Below are 25,295 nucleotides of genomic sequence, written 5' to 3'. Positions count from 1 at the left end.
ATGTGCCAACCGAATCAGTATAGCTCTCCGTTTACAATAAAAAAATGACATAAATATCAATTATCCACATGTAGCAGTGTTATAACAAAACCACCACTACGCTGAAATAAATTTGGCTTAAATCGTGATACCAAAAGCGTTTTCCATGTATCGTCAATGTGGGATCAGAACAAAAAACTAAAAATTAAGCTTATATGTCATGTGAATATACAAACTAGAACAGATATTTCCTATTGGTCATATATCCTACATGCTATCTGTCATTGACCAAGTGTCTTCTATATACCTATCCCGCCAATCATAACAAAGTGTACCACTACCGTCCACCACAGATGGGTAGAGAGTGAATACATACGTCTATCTAACCTTATCACACCCATAGCTCAGAACACACTAAAGCTATCATCAGATATCGTGAGCCGACCACAGGGTATACATGTCCATGTGAGCATAAAGCATCCTAAAGGAGACAGATTATTCAACAGAGGGGAATATCATCATATCGGTGTCGTGTAGGTGTAATCAGATAAGTGAAAACGCATGTAGACAAAACATGGATAAAAACCTCATATCACATACAACATCCAATATAAAATATAAAAGTACAACCATTAATATACAGAATTCTTACATAAATGGTTTGCATAAATCCTGTGTACAGCTAGACAGAATAAATGTAAAGGTATGAGGAGCAGAACTACTGTAGAGATCATGTACATCTCAAAGGATAGTTAGAATAACTATTGGCTATGGCTGATCTATAGGCAATAGATATCTCCACTGTGAGCTATTGAATGAGGGCGTGACTAAGTTACTCCGCCTGGCCAATCCTGATAATGGGAGGAATAAGTCTGAACCTATGAGAGAGTTTGTTATGACTACCATGCGAGTAGAATGCAGCATGAGCTGTTAAACTATTATGACGATCTGTGTTTTCTGTATAATTGTTGAGTCAGTACATCAACTCAGGGAAATACAGGTGGCCCTCGGTTTACAATGGTTCAATTTGCACCGTTTCAGAATAACAACCTTTTTTTTCTTCAGTCATGTGACTGCTATTGAGAAGCAGTGCATTGATTAAAATAGCCAGTAGGTGGAGCTGTCTGCTTGTGTTGCAGCAAAGAGATGCAAGCCAAGCAAGCTGAAATTAATCAGTTTAACCAGACCTGAGCTATCGAGCAGCTTGCAAAGGAACAAGATCTTCCTGTCTATAAATCAGTCCAGATTGGAATGCCTAGAAAGAACTGTTTGCAGAAAAATGCAAGTAAACCCTGTGTTGTGTGGTTATTTTATTAGGTTTATAATGCTGTTTAGCAAATGTTTTTGTTCATTTAACTTAGATTAATTATATATTCTGTGTTGTGTGATTATTTTATTAGGTTTATATTGCTGTTTAGCATTTAAAGTCTTCATTTCAAAGCTTTAAAAATAATGTATTAGGTGTTACTTATGACAATTTTGAGAGGGGCCTGGAACCTATCTCCCTCACTTCCCATTGACTTACATTAAAAACTGGGTTTCGATTTACAACCATTCCTTCTGGAACCTAACCCCGGCGTAAACTGAGGGGCTACCTGTATACATTTATCTCTATTATAGTTATTATATATTCACTTATTACTTTTTGATAGATCACATATTAATACATGTGAAGCAGCACACTACATTTTGCACACGGCTTTCCTTGATTGGTAGCCCTGATTGGGAGGGTCCTACAGGCCTATAAATGTTTTACTTTTACACTTGATGTTTGTTAGAGGAAGGGACGCTGTTTGTCCCGAAATGTCACAATAAATATCTGATGTCCGAAGTCCAGAGAGTGCTTAATTATATATATATATATATATATATATATATATATATATATATATATATATATATATATATATATATATACTTATACTATATATGTTTGCATACTGTATATGTTGTGTGTGTAATTACTAATTGTCTATTCGTTTTTTTTTGTTTTTTTTTGGGGGGGGTTTCCTCTCCAAGAGTTTGGCTCTGGGTCATAGTTTACCTACACCTGTTCTAGAACAAAAAAGGATGGAATCGTATCCTAATACTATTTCTTATTTGTATATAACTGCTTTGCCTGCAAATTTAAAACAAAAGAAAATGCAAATGTATTTCTTTTTACTTATAATAATACAATCTACATATTTTAATGGAATATATAAACATTCTAATGGTACCATGCCTTTTTAGTGGTAAAAATAAGTTTAGACCTTTTATCAATCTCTGGAAATATTTGTTATCCTAGTTTCAAATTTGAATAATAAGTCTTTGTGGCAAATTTTGTAAACCTGCTATTTTGATGTTTATAATATGTTATTTATAATAATAGAAAAGATCTCATTTTATTTCCGTTCTTTTTTTTTTCAATAGCCATAAGGATGAGTTTACAATTGTTCCTGTGTTGGTTGGCGCTCTTAGTGAATCAAAGGAACAAGAATTTGGGAAACTTTTTAGCAAATACTTAGCGGATCCTAGTAATCTCTTTGTAATCTCCTCAGATTTCTGCCACTGGGGTAAGTGAAAGCAAATTTATCTTATCTAGTTTCTATGTCAAAGTATATGCTACAAAATTAAAGGTATATGGTAATAAAGTATGTAACCCAATTAAATGTAAAATATTTTTAACTACTTATGTAAAAAATGGATTAAACACCAATGCTCTTCAGTCGAAGAGCATGATGCAGATATTTGATTACTGAAATCATTGAGTAGTTAGTGAAAGCAGCATATGTAGTGGTTGTGATTGACATTAGCATTTGTGCAGGGCTTGCTTACCTTTCAAATATATTATCATTAAAGCAAATATCTAATAAGATTAAAGGGACACTGGACCCAATTTGTTTTCTTTCGTGATTCAGATAGAGCATGCATTTTTAAGCAACTTTCTAATTAACTCCTATTATCCATTTTTCTTCGTTCTCTTTATTTAAAAAATAAGGCATCTAAGCTAAGGAGCCAGACAATATTTGGTTCAGTCCCTGGACATCACTTGTTTTATTGGTGGGTGAATTTATCCACCAATCGGCAAGAACATCCCAGGTTGTTCACCAAAAATGGGCCGGCATCTAAACTTACATTCTTGCTTTTCAAATAAAGATACCAAGAGAATGAAGAAAATTTGATAATAAGGGTAAATTAGAAAGTTGCTTAAAATTGCATGCTCTATCTGAATCACGAAAGAAAAAAATTGGGTTCAGTGTCCGTTTAAGTTATTTGGCATATTTTCATCAACCATACCATATTTAGAATGTTGTCACCTGAAATCTGTAGAAAAAGGTGATAGAGAATTCTCCTAGTGCCACTAATAATATACTCTATATTGCAAAAGAACTTAAAGAGTTAAAGGGCATACTTTAAATCACCTTTTGTGTAGTCTTTCTCATATGCTTTTTTTTTTTTTTTTTTTTCGATGGGCAAACATTACCAGCTCTTGTCTTATTTGGAGAAGTCCAGTATGGGTTTTGTTAATGGAATATTTCTTATTGGGGGGGGGGGGGGAGAGACGTTCAGAATTAATTTCCAGGAAAATGGTTCAAACTAGTTAATGAAAGTTTATTGCATCATATCTTTTAATATGTGTAATTAAACATTTTTATATTATAATATCAAAATGTAATGTCCCTTTCAGGGATTTTGTTCATCTTTAGGACTAGATTCCAAGCTAGGTGTGCATCTCTCTACAGTAATGTTTGTAGGCTATTTAATACATGTAATACTGGCTCCCAAACAGGGTTTTAAGTGACCGTAAAGTCAAAATGAAACTTTCATGATTCAGACAGAGTATGCAGTTTAAAATAACTTTCCAATTTACTTCTATTAGCTAATTTGCTTTGTTCTTTTTGGTATCCTTTGTTGATATTGCATACCTAGGGAGGGGCAGAAGCAGCAAAGCACTACTGGGAGCTAGCTGCTAATTAGTGGCTGCATATAAATACCTCTTGTCATTGTGTTCAGCTAGATCCCAATAGTGCTTTGCTGCTCCTTCAACAAAAGATACCAAGAGAATGAGGCATATTTGATCATTGAAGTAAACTGGAGAGGTTTTTTTTTTTTTTTTTAAAAGTATATGCTCTATTAAAATCATGAAAGAAACATTTTGGGTTTCATGTCCCTTTTTAAAAGGACTGTTTACAAGCAATTTATTTTAATTATTTGTAAGAGAACCTATGGGTAGAAACTGCTATGCAAGATAAGTATTCTTCAGTCTAATTTCCAAGATATTTATATTACAGCACAAGTGAAATAATCTGTACCCAGCTGATGAAACCACCTGTCCTGTAACGCAGGAAGCTTAAATTGGCAGTAACCACCTTGTAAATTATAAGACTTTTCTATTGTGGTGTTACAGAATAACATATCAACCAAGGCTTAACATTCTTTTTACTGCAGTTATTTTCCAATCTACCCACCATTTGCCAAGAGAGCCATATATTATACATATATATATTATACACACTCCAAAGGCAAAAATGCAACTACAAGGTTATAGTTTGTTGAAAAAGTTAAATGGTGTAAAAATGTGATACATTGGTTATTAAATTGTATATAGCAGATAAACTAGCATGTGTTCTTCAATGCCAGCCCCCTGACTATCTAACAAGGATAGTAAACATCTTAAGATATCTAAATAAATGTTTAGTTATGCAGAATGAAAATGTAATTTAGCTCTGAAATATGAGCAATTTCTAATTCTCAGAATTTGAAATGCACCCTGCAGGCTTCTCAAAGCTACCTCTGCTACATATCTGTATGTAATTGGGTTTTATCACATAACAACTGCAAATCGGTGAATTTTATACTAGCTTTATGACCTTAACTATCCAGGTAGTCTGTGGACTAAAGCCCAGATTGACTCCTCCAAAAGCCTACATACATAAAGGTAACACATTGACCAGAAGAATATTTATTTATATATACACATATATATGTGTGTGTGTGTGTGTATATATGAGAAACATTCTTCTGGTCATTCTTCTGTGTTACCTTTTATGCAGGCATTAATAACTTTAGGTTGTTGTGAAGTTATTTTTTTTGCTAAGATGTAATGCAAAACGTCAATCTAATAGGTAATTTTAAAAATATGTTGATTTGTAATGTGTGTGTGTTTAATTTACTAGGACAAAGGTTTCGTTACACATATTATGATGAAACACAAGGAGAAATCTATAGGTCAATTGAATACCTAGATAGAATGGTAAGTATATGCATATTACTAGGCATGTGCATTCAGCAGTTTCGTTGGCTGCGGTAGAAAGTGGCCACTTTCACAAGAAGAAATCAGAGTAGCCGCCGCCTTCCTCATTCTGCAGTTTACAAAACTGTCGAATGCACATGGCTTACCTATTAAGTTTCTTCATATAATTAAGTCTATTCTCTCTCATTTTGTCATTACGATTGACATTTAAAATACAAAGATAATCTTAAAGGGACATGAAACCCAAACATATTTTTATCTTAGAGCACGTAGTTTTAAACAACTTCTATTATCAAAATTTCTTCTTTCTCTTGGTATCCTTTGTTGAAAAGCTGGGAGGTAAGCTTAGGAGTGTGCATGTGTCTTCAGCACTATATTGTAACGGTTTTACATTTACTAGAGCACTAGATGGCAGCACTTTTTACTGCGATGTAGTGTTCCAGACGTGCACACTACCTACCCAGGTATCTTCTCAAAGCAAAGTGAAACTCGTCAGATGACGCAAAGGGAACAGTGTTTGTTTGCTGCACGCTTAAAGGGACACTGAACCCAAATTTTTTCTTTCGTGATTCAGATAGAGCATGGAATTTTAAGCAACTTTCTAATTTACTCCTATTAACAATTTTTCTTTGTTCTCTTGCTTTCTTTATTTGAAAAAGAAGGCATCTAAGCTATTTTTTGGTTCAGAACCATGGAAAGCACTTGTTTATTGGTGGATGAATTTATCCACCAATCAGCAAGAACAACCCAGGTTGTTCACCAAAAATGGGCCGGCATCTAAACTTACATTCTTGCATTTCAAATATAAATACCAAGAGAATGAAGACAATTTGATAATAGGAGTCAATTAGAAAGTTGCTTAAAATTGCATGCTCTATCTGAATCCCAAAAGAAAAAATTGGGTTCAGTGTCCCTTTAACTGCTTGGTCTCTGTCCAATATTGCACAACATATTTATTCAACTATAGTGGCCTTAACCCGTCTGAATCATGAGAGAAAATTTGGAGGACTTCATGCCCTTTCTTTCTTCTTATTGTCTAAAGATGAGTGGCTCTCAAGACATTTTTACTACACGTGTATGTCTTTAGAGTGATAACAGTGGCAAATTTACAAGTTCCCTAGCTAGCTGAACTCTGGTAAATAATTAGAAAACTCTCCTTTCTCTTGTAAGGTGTATCCAGTCCACGGATCATCCATTACTTGTGGGATATTCTCATTCCCAACAGGAAGTTGCAAGAGGACACCCACAGCAGAGCTGTCTATATAGCTCCTCCCCTCACTACCATATCCAGTCATTCTCTTGCAACTCTCAACAAGCATGGAGGTAGTAAGAGATAAGTGGTGAAATGTAGCTGTTATTTTGCTTCAATCAAGAGTTTATTATTTTTAAATAGTACCGGAGTTGTGCTATTTTGTTCCAGGCAGGAAAAAAGAAGAATCTGCCTGGGATTTCTATGATCTTAGCAGGTTGTAACTAAGATCCATTGCTGTTCTCACACATGTCTGAAGAGAGAGATAACTTCAGCGGGGGAATGGCGTACAGGTTATCCTGCTATGAGGTATGTGCAGTTAATATTTTTCTAGAAGATAAAATGAAGGCTAGAAAATGCTGCCGATACCAAATTTATGTAAGGTAAGCCTGAATACAGTGATTTAATAGCGACTGGTATCATGCTTACTTTCTGAGGTAAAACTCTTTTATATTTACAATATAAAACGTTTGCTGGCATGTTTAAACATTTTTATATATACTTTGGTGATAAAACTTTATTGGGGCCTATTTTTTTTCCATATGGCTGGCTTAAATTTGCCTAGAAACAGTTCCCTGAGGCTTTCCACTGTGTTACTATGAGTGGGAGGGGCCTAGTTTAGTGCTTTTTTGTGCATTAACTACTACAGACTGAGACATCCAGGAGTTCCCTGAATGCTACAGGACATCTCTAAAGGGCTTTTAGGCTTCCAAAATCGTTTGTTGGGGAAGGTAGGCACACAGTAAGGCTGTGGCAGTTTGGTGTGACTGTTAAAAAACGTCTATCGTTTTTTTGATCCGGTTTTTGAACTAAGGGGTTAATCATCCATTTGTAAGTGGGTGCAATGCTCTGTTAGCTTATTATACACACTGTAAAAATTTCATTTGATTTACTGCCTTTTTTCACTGTTTTTCAAATTCTGACAAAATTTGTTTCTCAAAGGCACAGTACCGTTTTTTATATTTGCTTGTTAACTTGATTTAAAGTGTTTTCCAAGCTTGCTAGTCTCATTGCTAGTCTGTATAAACATGTCTGACATAGAGGAAACTCCTTGTTCATTATGTTTAACAGCCATGGTGGAACCCCCTCTTAGAATGTGTACCAAATGTACTGATTTCACTTTAAGCAATAAAGATCATATTCTGTCTTTAAAAAATTTATCACCAGAGGAATCTGACGAGGGGGAAGTTATGCCGACTAACTCTCCCCACGTGTCAGATCCTTTGACTCCCGCTCAAGGGACTCGCGCTCAAATGGCGCCAAGTTCATCCAGGGCGCCCATAGCGTTTACTTTACAAGACATGGCGGCAGTCATGGATAATACACTGTCAGCTGTGTTAGCCAGACTACCTGTATTTAGAGGAAAGCGAGATAGCTCTGGAGTTAAAGCGTCTGTATGCTCTGTATTTCGTCTAAGAACTATGTCTGATACTGCCTCACAATATGCAGAAGCTGAAGGAGAGCTTCTTTCTGTGGGTGATATTTCTGACTCAGGGAAGATGATGCAACCTGATTCTGATATTTCTACATTTAAATTTAAGCTTGAACACCTCCGCGTGTTACTCAGGGAGGTTTTAGCTGCTCTGAATGACTGTGATACAATTGCAGTGCCAGAGAAATTGTGTAGACTGGATAAATACTATGCAGTGCCGGTGTGTACTGATGTTTTTCCAATACCTAAAAGGTTTACAGAAATTATTACTAAGGAATGGGATAGACAAGGTGTGCCGTTCTCTCCCCCTCCTGTTTTTAGAAAAATGTTTCCAATAGACGCCACCACACGGGACTTATGGCAGACAGTTCCTAAGGTGGAGGGAGCAGTTTCTACTCTAGCAAAGCGTACTACTATCCCTGTCGAGGACAGTTGTGCTTTCTTAGATCCAATGGATAAAAAGTTAGAGGGTTACCTTAAGAAAATGTTTATTCAACAAGGTTTTATCCTACAGCCCCTTGCATGCATTGCGCCTGTCACTGCTGCTGCGGCGTTCTGGTTTAAGTCTCTGGAAGAGGCTTTACAGGTAGCGACTCCATTGGATGAAATACTTGACAAGCTTAGAGCACTTAAGCTAGCCAATTCTTTTGTTTCTGATGCCATTGTTCATTTGACTAAACTAACGGCTAAGAATTCTGGTTTTGCTATTCAGCCGCGCCGAGCGCTATGGCTTAAATCATGGTCAGCTGACGTTACTTCAAAATCAAAGCTGCTTAACATTCCCTTCAAGGGGCAGACCCTATTCGGGCCTGGTTTGAAGGAAATTATTGCTGATATCACTGGAGGAAAAGGTCATTCCCTTCCTCAGGATAGGTCCAAACCAAGGGCCAAACAGTCTAATTTTCGTGCCTTTCGAAACTTCAAGGCAAGTGCGGCATCAACTTCCTCTAATGCAAAACAAGAGGGAACTTTTGCTCAGTCCAAGACGGTCTGGGGACCTAACCAGACCTGGAACAAGGGTAAGCAGGCCAAAAAACCTGCTGCTGCCTCTAAGACAGCATGAAGGAACGGCCCCCTATCCGGTAACGGATCTAGTAGGGGGCAGACTTTCGCTCTTCGCCCAGGCGTGGGCAAGAGATGTCCAGGATCCCTGGGCGTTGGAAATTATATCCCAGGGATATCTTCTGGACTTAAAGGCTTCCCCCCCAAAAGGGAGATTTCACCTTTCACAATTATCTGCAAACCAGATAAAGAGAGAGGCATTCTTACACTGTGTACAAGACCTCCTAGTTATGGGAGTGATCCATCCAGTCCCAAAGAAGGAACAGGGACAGGGATTTTACTCAAATCTGTTTGTGGTTCCCAAAAAAGAGGGAACCTTCAGACCAATTTTGGATCTAAAGATCTTAAACAAATTCCTCAGAGTTCCATCATTCAAGATGGAGACTATTCGTACAATCCTACCTATGATCCAGGAGGGTCAATACATGACTACAATGGATTTAAAGGATGCTTATCTGCACATTCCGATACACAAAGATCATCATCGGTTTCTCAGGTTTGCCTTCCTAGACGGGCACTACCAGAGCCACGGGGCATAGCAGTGGCCCCTTATTTAGACAACATCCTGATTCAGGCGTCAAACTTCCAAATTGCCAAGTCTCATACGGACATAGTGTTGGCATTTCTGAGGTCGCATGGGTGGAAGGTGAACGAGAAAAAGAGTTCTCTATCCCCCCTCACAAGAGTTTCCTTCCTAGGGACTCTGATAGATTCTGTAGAAATGAAAATTTACCTGACGGAGTCCAGGTTATCAAAACTTCTAAATTACTGCCGTGTTCTTTATTCCATTCCTCGCCCTTCGGTGGCTCTGTGCATGGAAGTAATCGGCTTAATGGTAGAGGCAATGGACATAGTGCCGTTTGCACGCCTACATCTCAGACCGCTGCAACTATGCATGCTCAGTCAGTGGAATGGGGATTACACAGATTTGTCCCCTTTACTGAATCTGGACCAAGAGACCAGGGATTCTCTTCTCTGGTGGCTATCTCGGGCCCATCTGTCCAAAGGTATGACCTTTCGCAGGCCAGATTGGACAATTGTAACGACAGATGCCAGCCTTCTAGGTTGGGGTGCAGTCTGGAACTCCCTGAAGGCTCAGGGATCGTGGACTCAGGAGGAGTCACTCCTTCCAATAAATATTCTGGAACTAAGAGCGATATTCAATGCTCTTCAGGCTTGGCCTTATCTAGCGACAATGAGGTTCATCAGATTTCAGTCGGACAACATCACGACTGTGGCTTACATCAACCATCAAGGGGGAACAAGGAGTTCCCTAGTGATGTTAGAAGTCTCAAAGATAATTCGCTGGGCAGAGATTCACTCTTGCCACCTATCAGCTATCCATATCCCAGGTGTAGAGAACTGGGAGGCGGATTTTCTAAGTCGTCAGACTTTTCATCCGGGGGAGTGGGAACTCCATCCGTAGGTGTTTGCACAATTGGTTCTTCGTTGGGGCGAACCAGAACTGGATCTCATGGCGTCTCGCCAGAACGCCAAGCTTCCTTGTTACAGATCCAGGTCCAGGGACCCCAAGGCAACGCTGATAGATGCTCTAGCAGCGCCTTGGTCCTTCAACCTGGCTTATGTGTTTCCACCGTTTCCTCTGCTCCCTTGTCTGATTGCCAAAGTCAAGCAGGAGAGAGCATCAGTGATCTTGATAGCGCCTGCGTGGCCACGCAGGACTTGGTATGCAGATCTGGTGGACATGTCATCCTTTCCACCATGGACTCTGCCGCTGAGACAGGACCTTCTACTTCAAGGTCCTTTCAACCATCCAAATCTAATTTCTCTGAGGCTGACTGCCTGGAGATTGAACGCTTGATTTTATCAAAGCGTGGTTTCTCCGAGTCAGTCATTGATACCTTTATTCAGGCACGGAAGCCTGTCACCAGGAAAATCTATCATAAAATATGGCGTAAATATCTTTTATTGGTGTGAATCTAAGAGCTACTCATGGAGTAAGGTCAGGATTCCCAGGATATTATCTTTTCTCCAAGAAGGATTGGAGAAAAGATTGTCAGCTAGTTCCTTAAAGGGACAGATTTCTGCGCTATCTATTCTTTTGCACAAGCGTCTGGCGGATGCCCCAGACGTTCAGGCATTTTGTCAGGCTTTAGTTAGAATCAAGCCTGTGTTTAAACCTGTTGCTCCACTTTGGAGCTTAAATTTGGTTCTTAAAGTTCTTCAGGGGGTTCCGTTTGAACCTCTTCATTCCATAGATATCAAACTTTTATCTTGGAAAGTTCCTTTTTTTGGTAGCTATTTCCTCGGCTCGTAGAGTTTCCGAGTTATCTGCCTTACAATGTGATTCTCCTTATCTGATCTTACATGCAGATAAGGTAGTTCTGCGTACCAAACCTGGGTTTTTACCTAAGGTGGTATCTAATAAGAATATCAATCAAGAGATTGTTGTTCCGTCTGTGTGTCCTAATCCTTCTTCAAAGAAGGAGCGTCTATTACACAATCTGGACGTGGTTCGTGCTTTAAAGTTTTTACTTACAAGCTACTAAGATTTTCGTCAAACATCTGCTTTCTTTGTTGTCTACTCTGGACAGAGGAGAGGTCAAAAGGCTTCGGCAACCTCTCTTTCTTTTTGGCTAAGAAGCATAATCCGCTTAGCCTATGAGACTGCTGGCCAGCAGCCTCCAGAAAGGATTACAGCTCATTTTCCTAGAGCTGTGGCTTCCACATGGGCCTTTAAAAATGAGGCTTCTGTTGAACAGATTTCCAAGGCGGCGACTTGGTCTTCGCTTCATACTTTTTCAAAATTCTACAAATTTGATACTTTTGCTTCTTCGGAGGCTATTTTTGGGAGAAAGGTTTTACAGGCAGTGGTACCTTCCGTTTAAGTACCTGCCTTGTCCCTCCCTTCATCCGTGTACTTTAGCTTTGGTATTGGTATCCCACAAGTAATGGATGATCCGTGGACTGGATACACATTACAAGAGAAAACATAATTTATGCTTACCTGATAAATTTATTTCTCTTGTGGTGTATCCAGTCCACGGCCCGCCCTGTCATTTTAAGGCAGGTATTTTTTAATTTTAAACTACAGACACCACTGCACCCTATGGTTTCCCCTTTCTCTGCTTGTTTTCGGTCGAATGACTGGATATGGTAGTGAGGGGAGGAGCTATATAGACAGCTCTGCTGGGGGTGTCCTCTTGCAACTTCCTGTTGGGAATGAGAATATCCCACAAGTAATGGATGATCCGTGGACTGGATACACCACAAGAGAAATAAATTTATCAGGTAAGCATAAATTTGTTTTTTGCTTGAAACAAAATCCCTTTCATTTATAGAGTAAAAACTCAAAATAGGTTTGTAAAAAGGAAGGACTTGTCAAAAAAGAAAATACATGTTTCTCAGTACATATAAGACTGTTTCATCAAGCTTCTCTTTCAGTATCATAATGAGATAATGTCATACATCCATTAACTTTGATGGGAGGTGTAATTTATTATCATCATCTTCATTCATTCATCCTTCATTCATTCATCCATCATCATCCATCATGTATTCATCCATCATTCATTCATCCATCATCATCCATCATTCATCCATCTTCTAGCTTAGATTCACTAACTTATTGCAACATGAAAAACACACACTTTTGATTGTGCATTAAATGGCATTTTTGCATGTTAATTTCTAGTATGTAAAACCTGTAAGCTAAAACTTTAAAAACAAAACTTTAAGTGATGGTAAATCCTAGCGTTTCAAAAACGCTAGGATTTACCATCACTAAAAATAAATAGGTCTTTCAGTCATCACTTTAGAAAAAAGTGTGCTAAATTTCCTGTGCTGCGGCCTTTGTGCTAAACTCAGAGGCTTGGGCCACCCACGGCACATCACTCTGAGGGGATGTTTCCACCTCTAAACCAATAACTGTGCTAGCATACAGATCATAGGTGGAAACATGACCTCACTGAAATGCTGTGCTGTGGGTGGCCAGAGCCGCTGAGTTTGAGGAGTCCGCGACACAAAGTTTTTTGTTTTTTTTTTTGTTTTTTTTTAGCACACTTTTTTTTTTTTATAAAGTTTATTTTTAGTGATGGTAAATCACTATGTTGTAAAACTCTACCTCTGTTTTACAACATACTTTTTGTACTGCCAGACAGGACTGGGGCCAAACTATTTTGATTTTGTGAAGCAGAAGGGAAGTAAGGATTTTAATTGAGGCATGGATACACAAAATCTTGTTTATTTTCAGCTCCCCATGTAATGGAATATTGCAATGTCTACTTTATTGGACTTTTTAGAACAGTTAAGAGTAAATTGTAATAAATACGTACCATAACACTCAATGATATGTCATTTTTTTTCACTTTCTCTCTCTCTCTCTCTCTCTCTCTCTCTCTCTCTCTCTCTCAGGGTATGAACATTATAGAACAATTAGATCCTGTGCCATTTAGTAACTACTTGAAAAAATATCATAATACTATATGTGGAAGACATCCAATTGGGGTATTATTAAATGTAAGTATTATGCTTTCCATGTAAAACCTGCATATTTAATCCACTTGATTATTTTTGTTTATTGGAAAACCAATCTCAAACGTTACCTCCTTAGTATTTTAGTTGTAATTTTGTTGATGATTTTCGGCAATTATTCAATACACCTGAAAGTAGGGATGTCGTAAAGTTCATTCTCTCTCCAGCAGTGGGTGCAATACTGATAGATGTTGTGTGTGTTTATATGTATAATCATAAAATCACAAATCAAATAATACGCCAACGGTCAGTGATGTTCAGCGTAGAGTTACAAGCGTAACCCCAGTTTTCTAGACGAACCATGCTGTTTGCAAACTTTGCAGGGCTTTGATATAGCAGAGAAGTCTAATGATCTAGCCTTCGAAAAGTCTGGAGGAATTATAGTTTCAGGTCTTTTATATGGCCAAACAGAGACACTGCTGTAATCTAACACTGGGGTGTTTACTCAAGGGTAGCTGTTTCATGTACCTGTAAAATATATGGCCTTATCCATGACCGAGTGAAGGGCACTGCGGCTGTGAGCATTATTTTATGACTCGATTAGGAATGTATGCTATGTTTCCTTTACAGGTTTCATACTATTAAAAAAAAATATATATATATACTTATGTGTGTGTGTATGTATGTATATATATATATATATATATATATATGTGTGTGTGTGTGCGTGTGTATATATGTATATATATATATATATATATATATATATATATATATATATATATATATATATATATATATATATATATATATATATATATATATATATATATTCAGATCAGTTTGGAAAAAGTATAGAAAAAGAATTTCAGAGAAACAGCCCATCTAATTAATTTATTATGATCTGTGTCTGAAAAGGTGGCTTTGCAAATATCAAAGAATACTTATAGTTCTGCTGAGCTTTACAAAACACATATGCTTTTAAGTTGGGCCCTATTTCTATATATAAGGCAGTTTGTCTTACCATAACTATATCAGTGAAATAATTGATAGCCTTTAGAATGTAATATTCTTAAGGAGTTCCATAGCATGATAGTCACGTTGGTAATTACCAAAAGGACTATTATCTACAGAGAGAATATCTGTTACAAGCTTTGTCAAAAAAGCAAAGTATCAAAAGTGTAAAATATGGATGGAAGAGCAACATTAAAAAATAAATAGGCAAAGGTAAAAATCTGCTTAACTGATTTACATTTCATTTGAAATTGCTACAAAATTATACAATTTGAAGAATAAATAAAGTATTCTATACTGATCTATGGCATGTTGATTTATTCTTCTGGGGTTCAAGAAAGTTACCCCCCATTATTATGCAGTCTTTATATCAAAATTTAAAATAATGTTTTAGTGGTGTCTACGGGGCCAGATTATGGGTCAGAGGCACTTTTGCTTTCGTGGGACTCTTTCTCCATAAAAAAAAAAAAAGTAAAAAGTTATCGCTCGTGCAGTAAACCAATGCGCGCAAAAAGCCAAAGTTAAAGTGCCATAAAACATGTTGAGATCTTTGCATTTCCTAAAGGGCTAATTAATTTAAAAAAATAGTTTGCATAAAAAAATTGTTTTAAAATAACTTGCCAGTAATTTTTAAATAATTTTCAAAAATAAGCAAAAGGAATTACATAGCTAAGCTGCTTGGGGCAGACAACTCCACCCCCCTTATCAGTGTTTAGATACAGGCATTGTATTTCAATGAGTTCACAGTTTCTAGGCATGCTCCAGCAGATAATCCCTATTCACTTTTGTATTCTAACAAAAGCAACCCTAGATATAGATAAAGCCATAAAAAGAATTGTGTGGGGGAAGTTAGAGCTTTATAATTCAGAAACTAAAAAGAAAGGGTTAATGGTGAGGCACTGCAGTATACATTTTGCAGGTAAAGTAATTAAAGAACATATTATTATATTTTGTCTCTATCCCAACTTGTTTTCTGTCTCTGTAAAATGCCACGCGTGCAATAACCGTTTCCCCCCATAGAAGTCAATGAAGAAACACCCACTCTCGCGCTAACCCGACATAAAAATATGAATATTTCACATTCCACTGTTCTTCAAATCGCAAAATATATTAATTCCTAAATACATATTTCTACATATATCTGATGGTATTTTGGTTCAGTATATATCTATAAATATATATGTGTGTATATATATATATATGTATGTTTTGCTATATACAGAAATATCTATTTATAAATACATAGAACATAATTCCCTATGTGCAGAACATTGACATTTGAAATATTTACAGTAAATATAGTTAAAACATTTTATTAAAAATGAATATTGTATAAATATGCTTTTACATATTTTGATGTACTTTGATTGCACTTCTATATATTTTTTATATGTGTATATATGTCTGTAAATATATATATATATATATATATATATATATATATATATATATATATATATATATATATATGATATATACACACATCTATGTGCAATTTTGATTAAATAATTTTTATTAGATAGTGTTGTTATGATTGTAACTGTACTTTGTAATGTAATTTTGTTGCGTTTTGTGACACCTGATACCGCTCACACAGAACTTTAGAACTCCACTAGTAATTATCTGGCCCTTTGTGTTTTCTTAAAAAATCATTGCTGAGACCACTCCAGCATAACATATGGGAAGTGTCTGATTCATGACAGATTGTTCATTGGCTGCTGTTTTTCTCACAATGATCGGACAGTTAAAAAAAAGATCTTCAGCCATTGTGATGATAAATTTTATATTTGATAATTAATGTGCTGGGACAATGTTCTAAATTAGTAAATGATTAAAGGGCCACGATACCCAAATGTTGAAACACTTGAAAGTGATGCAGCATAGCTGTAAAAAGCTGACTAGAAAATATCACCTGAACATCTCTATGTAAAAAAGAAAGATATTTCTCCAACATAGGTGTGTCCGGTCCACGGCGTCATCCTTACTTGTGGGATATTCTCTTCCCCAACAGGAAATGGCAAAGAGCCCAGCAAAGCTGGTCACATGATCCCTCCTAGGCTCCGCCTACCCCAGTCATTCTCTTTGCCGTTGTACAGGCAACATCTCCACGGAGATGGCTTAGAGTTTTTTAGTGTTTAACTGTAGTTTTTATTATTCAATCAAGAGTTTGTTATTTTGAAATAGTGCTGGTATGTACTATTTACTCAGAAACAGAAAAGAGATGAAGATTTCTGTTTGTATGAGGAAAATGATTTTAGCAACCGTAACTAAAATCCATGGCTGTTCCACACAGGACTGTTGAGAGCAATTAACTTCAGTTGGGGGAACAGTGTGCAGTCTCTTGCTGCTTGAGGTATGACACATTCTAACAAGACGATGTAATGCTGGAAGCTGTCATTTTCCCTATGGGATCCGGTAAGCCATGTTTATTACGATCATAAATAAGGGCTTCACAAGGGCTTATTAAGACTGTAGACTGTTTCTGGGCTAAATCGATTCATTATTAACATATATTTAGCCTTGAGGAATCATTTTATCTGGGTATTTTGATATAATAATATCGGCAGGCACTGTATTAGACACCTTATTCCTTAGGGGCTTTCCCAAAGCTTAAGCAGAGCCTCATTTTCGCGCCGGTGTGGCGCACTTGTTTTTGAGAGGCATGGCATGCAGTCGCATGTGAGAGGAGCTCTGATACTTAGAAAAGACTTTCTGAAGGCGTCATTTGGTATCGTATTCCCCTTTGGGCTTGGTTGGGTCTCAGCAAAGCAGATACCAGGGACTGTAAAGGGGTTAAGGTTTAAAACGGCTCCGGTTCCGTTATTTTAAGGGTTAAAGCTTCCAAATTTGGTGTGCAATACTTTTAAGGCTTTAAGACACTGTGGTGAAAATTTGGTGAATTTTGAACAATTCCTTCATGTTTTTTCGCAATTGCAGTAATAAAGTGTGTTCAGTTTAAAATTTAAAGTGACAGTAACGGTTTTATTTTACAACGTTTTTGTACTTTATCAAGTTTATGCCTGTTTAACATGTCTGAACTACCAGATAGACTGTGTTCTGAATGTGGGGAAGCCAGAATTCCTATTCATTTAAATAAATGTGATTTATGTGATAATGACAATGATGCCCAAGATGATTCCTCAAGTGAGGGGAGTAAGCATGGTACTGCATCATTCCCTCCTTCGTCTACACGAGTCTTGCCCACTCAGGAGGCCCCTAGTACATCTAGCGCGCCAATACTCCTTACTATGCAACAATTAACGGCTGTAATGGATAATTCTGTCAAAAACATTTTAGCCAAAATGAACCCTTGTCAGCGTAAGCGTGGCTGCTCTGTTTTAGATACTGAAGAGCATGACGACGCTGATATTAATATCTCTGAAGGGCCCCTAACCCAGTCTGATGGGGCCAGGGAGGTTTTGTCTGAGGGAGAAATTACTGATTCAGGGAACATTTCTCAACAGGCTGAACCTGATGTGATTGCATTTAAATTTAAGTTGGAACATCTCCGCATTCTGCTTAAGGAGGTATTATCCACTCTGGATGATTGTGAAAAGTTGGTCATCCCAGAGAAACTATGTAAAATGGACAAGTTCCTAGAGGTGCCGGGGCTCCCAGAAGCTTTTCCTATACCCAAGCGGGTGGCGGACATTGTTAATAAAGAATGGGAAAGGCCCGGTTTTCCTTTCGTCCCTCCCCCCATATTTAAAAAATTGTTTCCTATGGTCGACCCCAGAAAGGACTTATGGCAGACAGTCCCCAAGGTCGAGGGAGCGGTTTCCACTTTAAACAAACGCACCACTATACCCATAGAGGATAGTTGTGCTTTCAAAGATCCTATGGATAAAAAATTAGAAGGTTTGCTTAAAAAGATGTTTGTTCAGCAGGGTTACCTTCTACAACCAATTTCATGCATTGTCCCTGTCGCTACAGCCGCATGTTTCTGGTTCGATGAGCTGATAAAGACGCTCGATAGTGATTCTCCTCCTTATGAGGAGATTATGGACAGAATCAATGCTCTCAAATTGGCTAATTCTTTCACCCTAGACGCCACTTTGCAATTGGCTAGGTTAGCGGCTAAGAATTCTGGGTTTGCTATTGTGGCGCGCAGAGCGCTTTGGTTGAAGTCTTGGTCGGCTGATGCGTCTTCCAAGAACAAGCTACTAAACATTCCTTTCAAGGGGAAAACGCTGTTTGGCCCTGACTTGAAAGAGATTATCTCTGATATCACTGGGGGTAAGGGCCACGCCCTTCCTCAGGATCGGCCTTTCAAGGCAAAAAATAGACCTAATTTTCGTCCCTTTCGTAAAAACGGACCAGCCCAAAGTGCTACTTCTCAAGCCAAGCCAGCTTGGAGACCAATGCAAGGCTGGAACAAGGGAAAGCAGGCCAAGAAACCTGCCACTGCTACCAAGACAGCATGAAATGTTGGCCCCCGATCCGGGACCGGATCTGGTGGGGGGCAGACTCTCTCTCTTCGCTCAGGCTTGGGCAAGAGATGTTCTGGATCCTTGGGCGCTAGAAATAGTCTCCCAAGGTTATCTTCTGGAATTCAAGGGACTTCCCCCAAGGGGGAGGTTCCACAGGTCTCAGTTGTCTTCAGACCACATAAAAAGACAGGCGTTCTTACATTGTGTAGAAGACCTGTTAAAAATGGGAGTGATTCATCCTGTTCCATTAAGAGAACAAGGGATGGGGTTCTACTCCAATCTGTTCATAGTTCCCAAAAAAGAGGGAACGTTCAGACCAATCTTAGATCTCAAGATCTTAAACAAGTTTCTCAAGGTTCCATCGTTCAAGATGGAAACCATTCGAACTATTCTTCCTTCCATCCAGGAAGGTCAATTCATGACCACGGTGGATTTAAAGGATGCGTATCTACATATTCCTATCCACAAGGAACATCATCGGTTCCTAAGGTTCGCATTCCTGGACAAACATTACCAGTTCGTGGCGCTTCCTTTCGGATTAGCCACTGCTCCAAGGATTTTCACAAAGGTACTAGGGTCCCTTCTAGCTGTGCTACGACCAAGGGGCGTTGCGGTAGTACCTTACTTGGACGACATTCTGATTCAAGCGTCGTCCCTTCCTCAAGCAAAGGCTCACACGGACATCGTCCTGGCCTTTCTCAGATCTCACGGATGGAAAGTGAACGTGGAAAAGAGTTCTCTATCCCCGTCAACAAGGGTTCCCTTCTTGGGAACAATTATAGACTCCTTAGAAATGAGGATTTTTCTGACAGAGGTCAGAAAAACAAAACTTCTAGACTCTTGTCGGATACTTCATTCCGTTCCTCTTCCTTCCATAGCTCAGTGCATGGAAGTGATCGGGTTGATGGTAGCGGCAATGGACATAGTTCCTTTTGCGCGCATTCATCTAAGACCATTACAACTGTGCATGCTCAGTCAGTGGAATGGGGACTATACAGACTTGTCTCCGAAGATACAAGTAAATCAGAGGACCAGAGACTCACTCCGTTGGTGGCTGTCCCTGGACAACCTGTCACAAGGGATGACATTCCGCAGACCAGAGTGGGTCATTGTCACGACCGACGCCAGTCTGATGGGCTGGGGCGCGGTCTGGGGATCCCTGAAAGCTCAGGGTCTTTGGTCTCGGGAAGAATCTCTTCTACCGATAAATATTCTGGAACTGAGAGCGATATTCAATGCTCTCAAGGCTTGGCCTCAGCTAGCGAGGACCAAGTTCATACGGTTTCAATCAGACAACATGACAACTGTTGCGTACATCAACCATCAGGGGGGAACAAGGAGTTCCCTAGCGATGGAAGAAGTGACCAAAATCATTCTATGGGCGGAGTCTCACTCCTGCCACCTGTCTGCTATCCACATCCCAGGAGTGGAAAATTGGGAAGCGGATTTTCTGAGTCGTCGGACATTGCATCCGGGGGAGTGGGAACTCCATCCGGAAATCTTTGCCCAAGTCACTCACCTGTGGGGCATTCCAGACATGGATCTGATGGCCTCTCGTCAGAACTTCAAAGTTCCTTGCTACGGGGCCAGATCCAGGGATCCCAAGGCGGCTCTAGTGGATGCACTAGTAGCACCTTGGACCTTCAAACTAGCTTATGTGTTCCCGCCATTTCCTCTCATCCCCAGGCTGGTAGCCAGGATCAATCAGGAGAGGGCGTCGGTGATCTTGATAGCTCCTGCGTGGCCACGCAGGACTTGGTATGCAGATCTGGTGAATATGTCATCGGCTCCACCTTGGAAGCTACCTTTGAGACGAGACCTTCTTGTTCAGGGTCCGTTCGAACATCCGAATCTGGTTTCACTCCAGCTGACTGCTTGGAGATTGAACGCTTGATCTTATCGAAGCGAGGATTCTCAGATTCTGTTATCGATACTCTTGTTCAGGCCAGAAAGCCTGTAACTAGAAAGATTTACCACAAAATTTGGAAAAAATATATCTGTTGGTGTGAATCTAAAGGATTCCCTTGGGACAAGGTTAAGATTCCTAGGATTCTATCCTTCCTTCAAGAAGGATTGGAAAAAGGATTATCTGCAAGTTCCCTGAAGGGACAGATTTCTGCCTTGTCGGTGTTACTTCACAAAAAGCTGGCAGCTGTGCCAGATGTTCAAGCCTTTGTTCAGGCTCTGGTTAGAATCAAGCCTGTTTACAAACCTTTGACTCCTCCTTGGAGTCTCAATTTAGTTCTTTCAGTTCTTCAGGGGGTTCCGTTTGAACCCTTACATTCCGTTGATATTAAGTTATTATCTTGGAAAGTTTTGTTTTTAGTTGCAATTTCTTCTGCTAGAAGAGTTTCAGAATTATCTGCTCTGCAGTGTTCTCCTCCTTATCTGGTGTTCCATGCAGATAAGGTGGTTTTACGTACTAAACCTGGTTTTCTTCCAAAAGTTGTTTCTAACAAAAACATTAACCAGGAGATTATCGTACCTTCTCTGTGTCCGAAACCAGTTTCAAAGAAGGAACGTTTGTTGCACAATTTGGATGTTGTTCGCGCTCTAAAATTCTATTTAGAGGCTACAAAGGATTTTAGACAAACATCTTCCTTGTTTGTTGTTTATTCAGGTAAAAGGAGAGGTCAAAAAGCAACTTCTACCTCTCTCTCTTTTTGGATTAAAAGCATCATCAGATTGGCTTACGAGACTGCCGGACGGCAGCCTCCCGAAAGAATCACAGCTCATTCCACTAGGGCTGTGGCTTCCACATGGGCCTTCAAGAACGAGGCTTCTGTTGATCAGATATGTAGGGCAGCGACTTGGTCTTCACTGCACACTTTTACCAAATTTTACAAGTTTGATACTTTTGCTTCTTCTGAGGCTATTTTTGGGAGAAAGGTTTTGCAAGCCGTGGTGCCTTCCATTTAGGTGACCTGATTTGCTCCCTCCCTTCATCCGTGTCCTAAAGCTTTGGTATTGGTTCCCACAAGTAAGGATGACGCCGTGGACCGGACACACCTATGTTGGAGAAAACAGAATTTATGTTTACCTGATAAATTACTTTCTCCAACGGTGTGTCCGGTCCACGGCCCGCCCTGGTTTTTTAATCAGGTCTGATAATTTATTTTCTTTAACTACAGTCACCACGGTACCATATGGTTTCTCCTATGCAAATATTCCTCCTTAACGTCGGTCGAATGACTGGGGTAGGCGGAGCCTAGGAGGGATCATGTGACCAGCTTTGCTGGGCTCTTTGCCATTTCCTGTTGGGGAAGAGAATATCCCACAAGTAAGGATGACGCCGTGGACCGGACACACCGTTGGAGAAAGTAATTTATCAGGTAAACATAAATTCTGTTTTTACCTCAAACGTTCCTCAGTAGCCACATCCCATTGTAAATTACTTATAAGCAGCAAATCAGTATGTCTGTCCCGGGACAGCTAAGGGATTGAGCCTCGTGAACTCATCTTATTTCCCTATTCAGTTTAAGGAAGTTTACTATGAAATCTCATGAGATCTCGGTAAAATAGTTTGACCTCAGCACTGTTGATGCTGATTGGCTGCAGTTCATTTCTTCATTTTTTATTTTTTTATTATTTTTTTTTACCTGCAACTGGGCAGCATCTGAAGTATAACTTTTTACAAAGAACTTACTCTGCTGAGCTGAGGAAGTTGTGAGGTAAAATATCTTCCTTTTTTACATAGAGATGCTCAGGTGATATTTTCCTGTCAGCTTTTTACAGTTATACTGCTTCAGTTTCAAGTGAGTTAGCATATGAGTATTATGTCCCTTTTTAAACACTTTTTGGTACAAGTTTTACTAAAATTCTAACTGAATCAGTACTAAGCATTATATATGTTTTTTATACTTAAAGGGACATGAAACCCAAAACATTTCTTTCATGATTCACATTGAGAATACAATTTGAAACAACCTTCTAATTTACTTCTATTATCTAATTTGTTTCATTCTCTTAGTATCATTTGTTGAAGGAGCAGCAATACACTACTGGTTTCTAACTGAACACATGGGTGAGCTAATGACAATCGGTATCTATATATGCAGCCACCAATCGGCAGCTAGAACCTAGGTTTTTTGCTGCTCCTGAGCTTTCCTAGACAAACCTTTAGGCAAAGGATAACAAGAGAAGGAAGCACATTAAATAATAGAAGTAAATTGGAAAGTTGTTTAAAATTGTATTCTCCATCTGAATCAGGAAAGAAAGTTTTTGGGTTTCATGTCCCTTTTTAATATGACTAGTCTTAGAATTATTGATATTCTTTTAAAATGAAAATTATGAAAACTGATCTCTTGCATTTTTTAAAAAATGTACTTTTAGGCTGCAACAGAGCTTCAGAAGAATGGATTGAATATGAGCTTCTCATTCTTGAACTATGCTCAGTCTAGTCAGTGTCGAAACTGGCAGGACAGTTCGGTGAGCTACGCTGCTGGAGCCCTTGTGGTGCATTGAAGCACTGAAGTCTCAGGAATGCCACCTGAAAACACAATGCTGACACACACTTCTTTCTGTTCCTGGGGTCATAGTCAAGCAGTGGTTAAGATAAAGCCCCTTTTCTATGGATTTTAGTTGAACCTCAACCTAATTTTTTGTTCCCGCTCTTATTTTCTATTAGGTGTAGTCCTATCTTCATTTTTGACACCTTTTTTTTTTTTAAAAAAGTGTGAAAAAAATGCTTTCTTGGTTTACGGTAACAGAAGTTCAGTTGTGTCAAAGTGTTTGTGAAATCGAACAGTAATTCTGAAAGTGGTGGCGGGCATTTACAAAATGCTAGTTACATGGAATAAGTTAGCCTTTACCATAACCTAAATTTGCACTCTTTGCAGATATGTGCACATATACTCAGCTTTCAGAATAGTTTTGCAAGTTGTAAAACAAAGCAAAAATATATATTAAAAAGGTTGGAAGCTTTTTAATAAAAAAAATGCATTTATAAATGATCCTTTATCCTGAATTAGAATATAATTCAATTCTTGTATAGTCAGTTATTACCAGTGTTGTACAACAAATACCTTCTATTTTAGTTGCTAATAAAGGGCTACACATACAAAATGTTGCTTTTTATTTTGTAATTCATTTGGTTCCTTTTCTTGTGTCTTGTAACATCAATCATATGTTCAAAACATGCAAGCAATATGGTTGATATCTGTGAAATAAAGAAAGGAGTGGTTTATTCGGAAGGTAGTTGCCAGGTATCTAGCCGTACCTTTGTTCATCATCATGTACTCCGTAGTTCATATTAAAGTATTTTGTAATTCATTTGGTTCCTTTTCTTGTGTCTTGTAACATCAATCATATTTTCAAAACATACAAGCAATATGGTTGATATCTGTGAAATAAAGAATGGAGTGGTTTATTCGGAAGGTAGTTGCCAGGTATCTAGCCGTTCCTTTGTTCATCATCATTATGTACTCCGTAGTTCATATTAAAGTATTTTCATGGCATAAATATTTGGGCAAATAAATGAGACCTTTTTGATACTAGACGGGGACCAGGTTAATGTGTAAGAAGTGTCTCAAAAGAATAAGCCTGAATTCTTGTTAACATTCTTCTTTGTTCCACCTCCATCCCATTTGAAAAGTTAGGGTATACTATATAATCAGGATATAGCAGATGTGCATTTACAAATGGTTTATTTCTTTAGGATGTTTGTCCAGTGTGTCTTTAGGGGGAGTCACTTTAAGGCAGTGATGGGCAACATCCTAACACTTGGGGTCACTGATCAGTCTTACAGAAGCCTTGTGGGTTGTGTGTTTAATAGCACTACATTTATTAAAAAAAATTCTAAAAATTTCCAGTGGCACAAGTCTAGATTTTGGTAAGGTTGCAGGGTACCCACTAGAAGCACCCAAGGCACGCATTTTTAGTTCTGATTTTTCCTTGGGCCACAAAAACTCTAGTATACGTCCTTCTGTTTTTCCCAGTGGCCGCAAAAAGTATTGTTTTACAGCATAGCTGTTCAATTTAGGTTGAGTTAAGAAAAGTCTAATTTATGTGCACGTTTATCCAGAAACTATTGTAATTGTGCATATTTAATCAAAGATGAAAATATTGATGATAATGCAATAGCAGTGATAAAAAATGAAATGACTTATATAGATGTCCGTTTGGTTTCCATGCCATAAACAAACTGTGGATTTGGTTAATGGGGAATAAGAAGTGGAAATGTGTGGGCAGGTTGTTAGTAATTTTAAACCACATGTAATTCATCTCCCTATGTTAAAGGGACAGTTTACTATATCATTTTTTTTTCCCTTAATGTGTTTCCAATTACTTTTTTTTTACCAAGTGCAGATTATAAAATGTATGAGATTTGCTTTCTTTCTAATGACACGGTGAGTCCATGGATAATCATCAATTACTGTTGGGAATATCACTCCTGGCCAGCAGGAGGAGGCAAAGAGCACCACAGCAAAGCTGTTAAGTATCATTTCCCTTCCCACAAAC

The 25,295-nt window shown here is 38.5% G+C and overlaps 1 protein-coding gene across 1 annotated transcript in view; it reads left to right on the top strand.

The window, feature by feature from the left end:
• Nucleotides 1-23,900, top strand: part of MEMO1 (mediator of cell motility 1) — a 71,980-nt gene extending 48,080 nt beyond the window's left edge. Inside the window, exons 6-9 of the mRNA XM_053711014.1 lie at nt 2,392-2,534; nt 5,139-5,215; nt 13,333-13,437; nt 23,169-23,900. Of these exons, the coding sequence (XP_053566989.1) occupies nt 2,392-2,534; nt 5,139-5,215; nt 13,333-13,437; nt 23,169-23,300 (457 nt within the window). The 3' untranslated portion in view covers nt 23,301-23,900. The remainder of the gene's footprint in view (nt 1-2,391; nt 2,535-5,138; nt 5,216-13,332; nt 13,438-23,168) is intronic.
• The last annotated feature ends 1,395 nt before the right edge of the window (nt 23,901-25,295 follow it).

This window comes from Bombina bombina, chromosome 4 (assembly GCF_027579735.1).
Source record: "Bombina bombina isolate aBomBom1 chromosome 4, aBomBom1.pri, whole genome shotgun sequence".
NCBI lineage: Eukaryota > Metazoa > Chordata > Amphibia > Anura > Bombinatoridae > Bombina > Bombina bombina.
The sequence above is the reverse complement of the archived record's forward strand: the minus strand, read 5'-3'. Positions and strand labels throughout refer to the sequence as shown.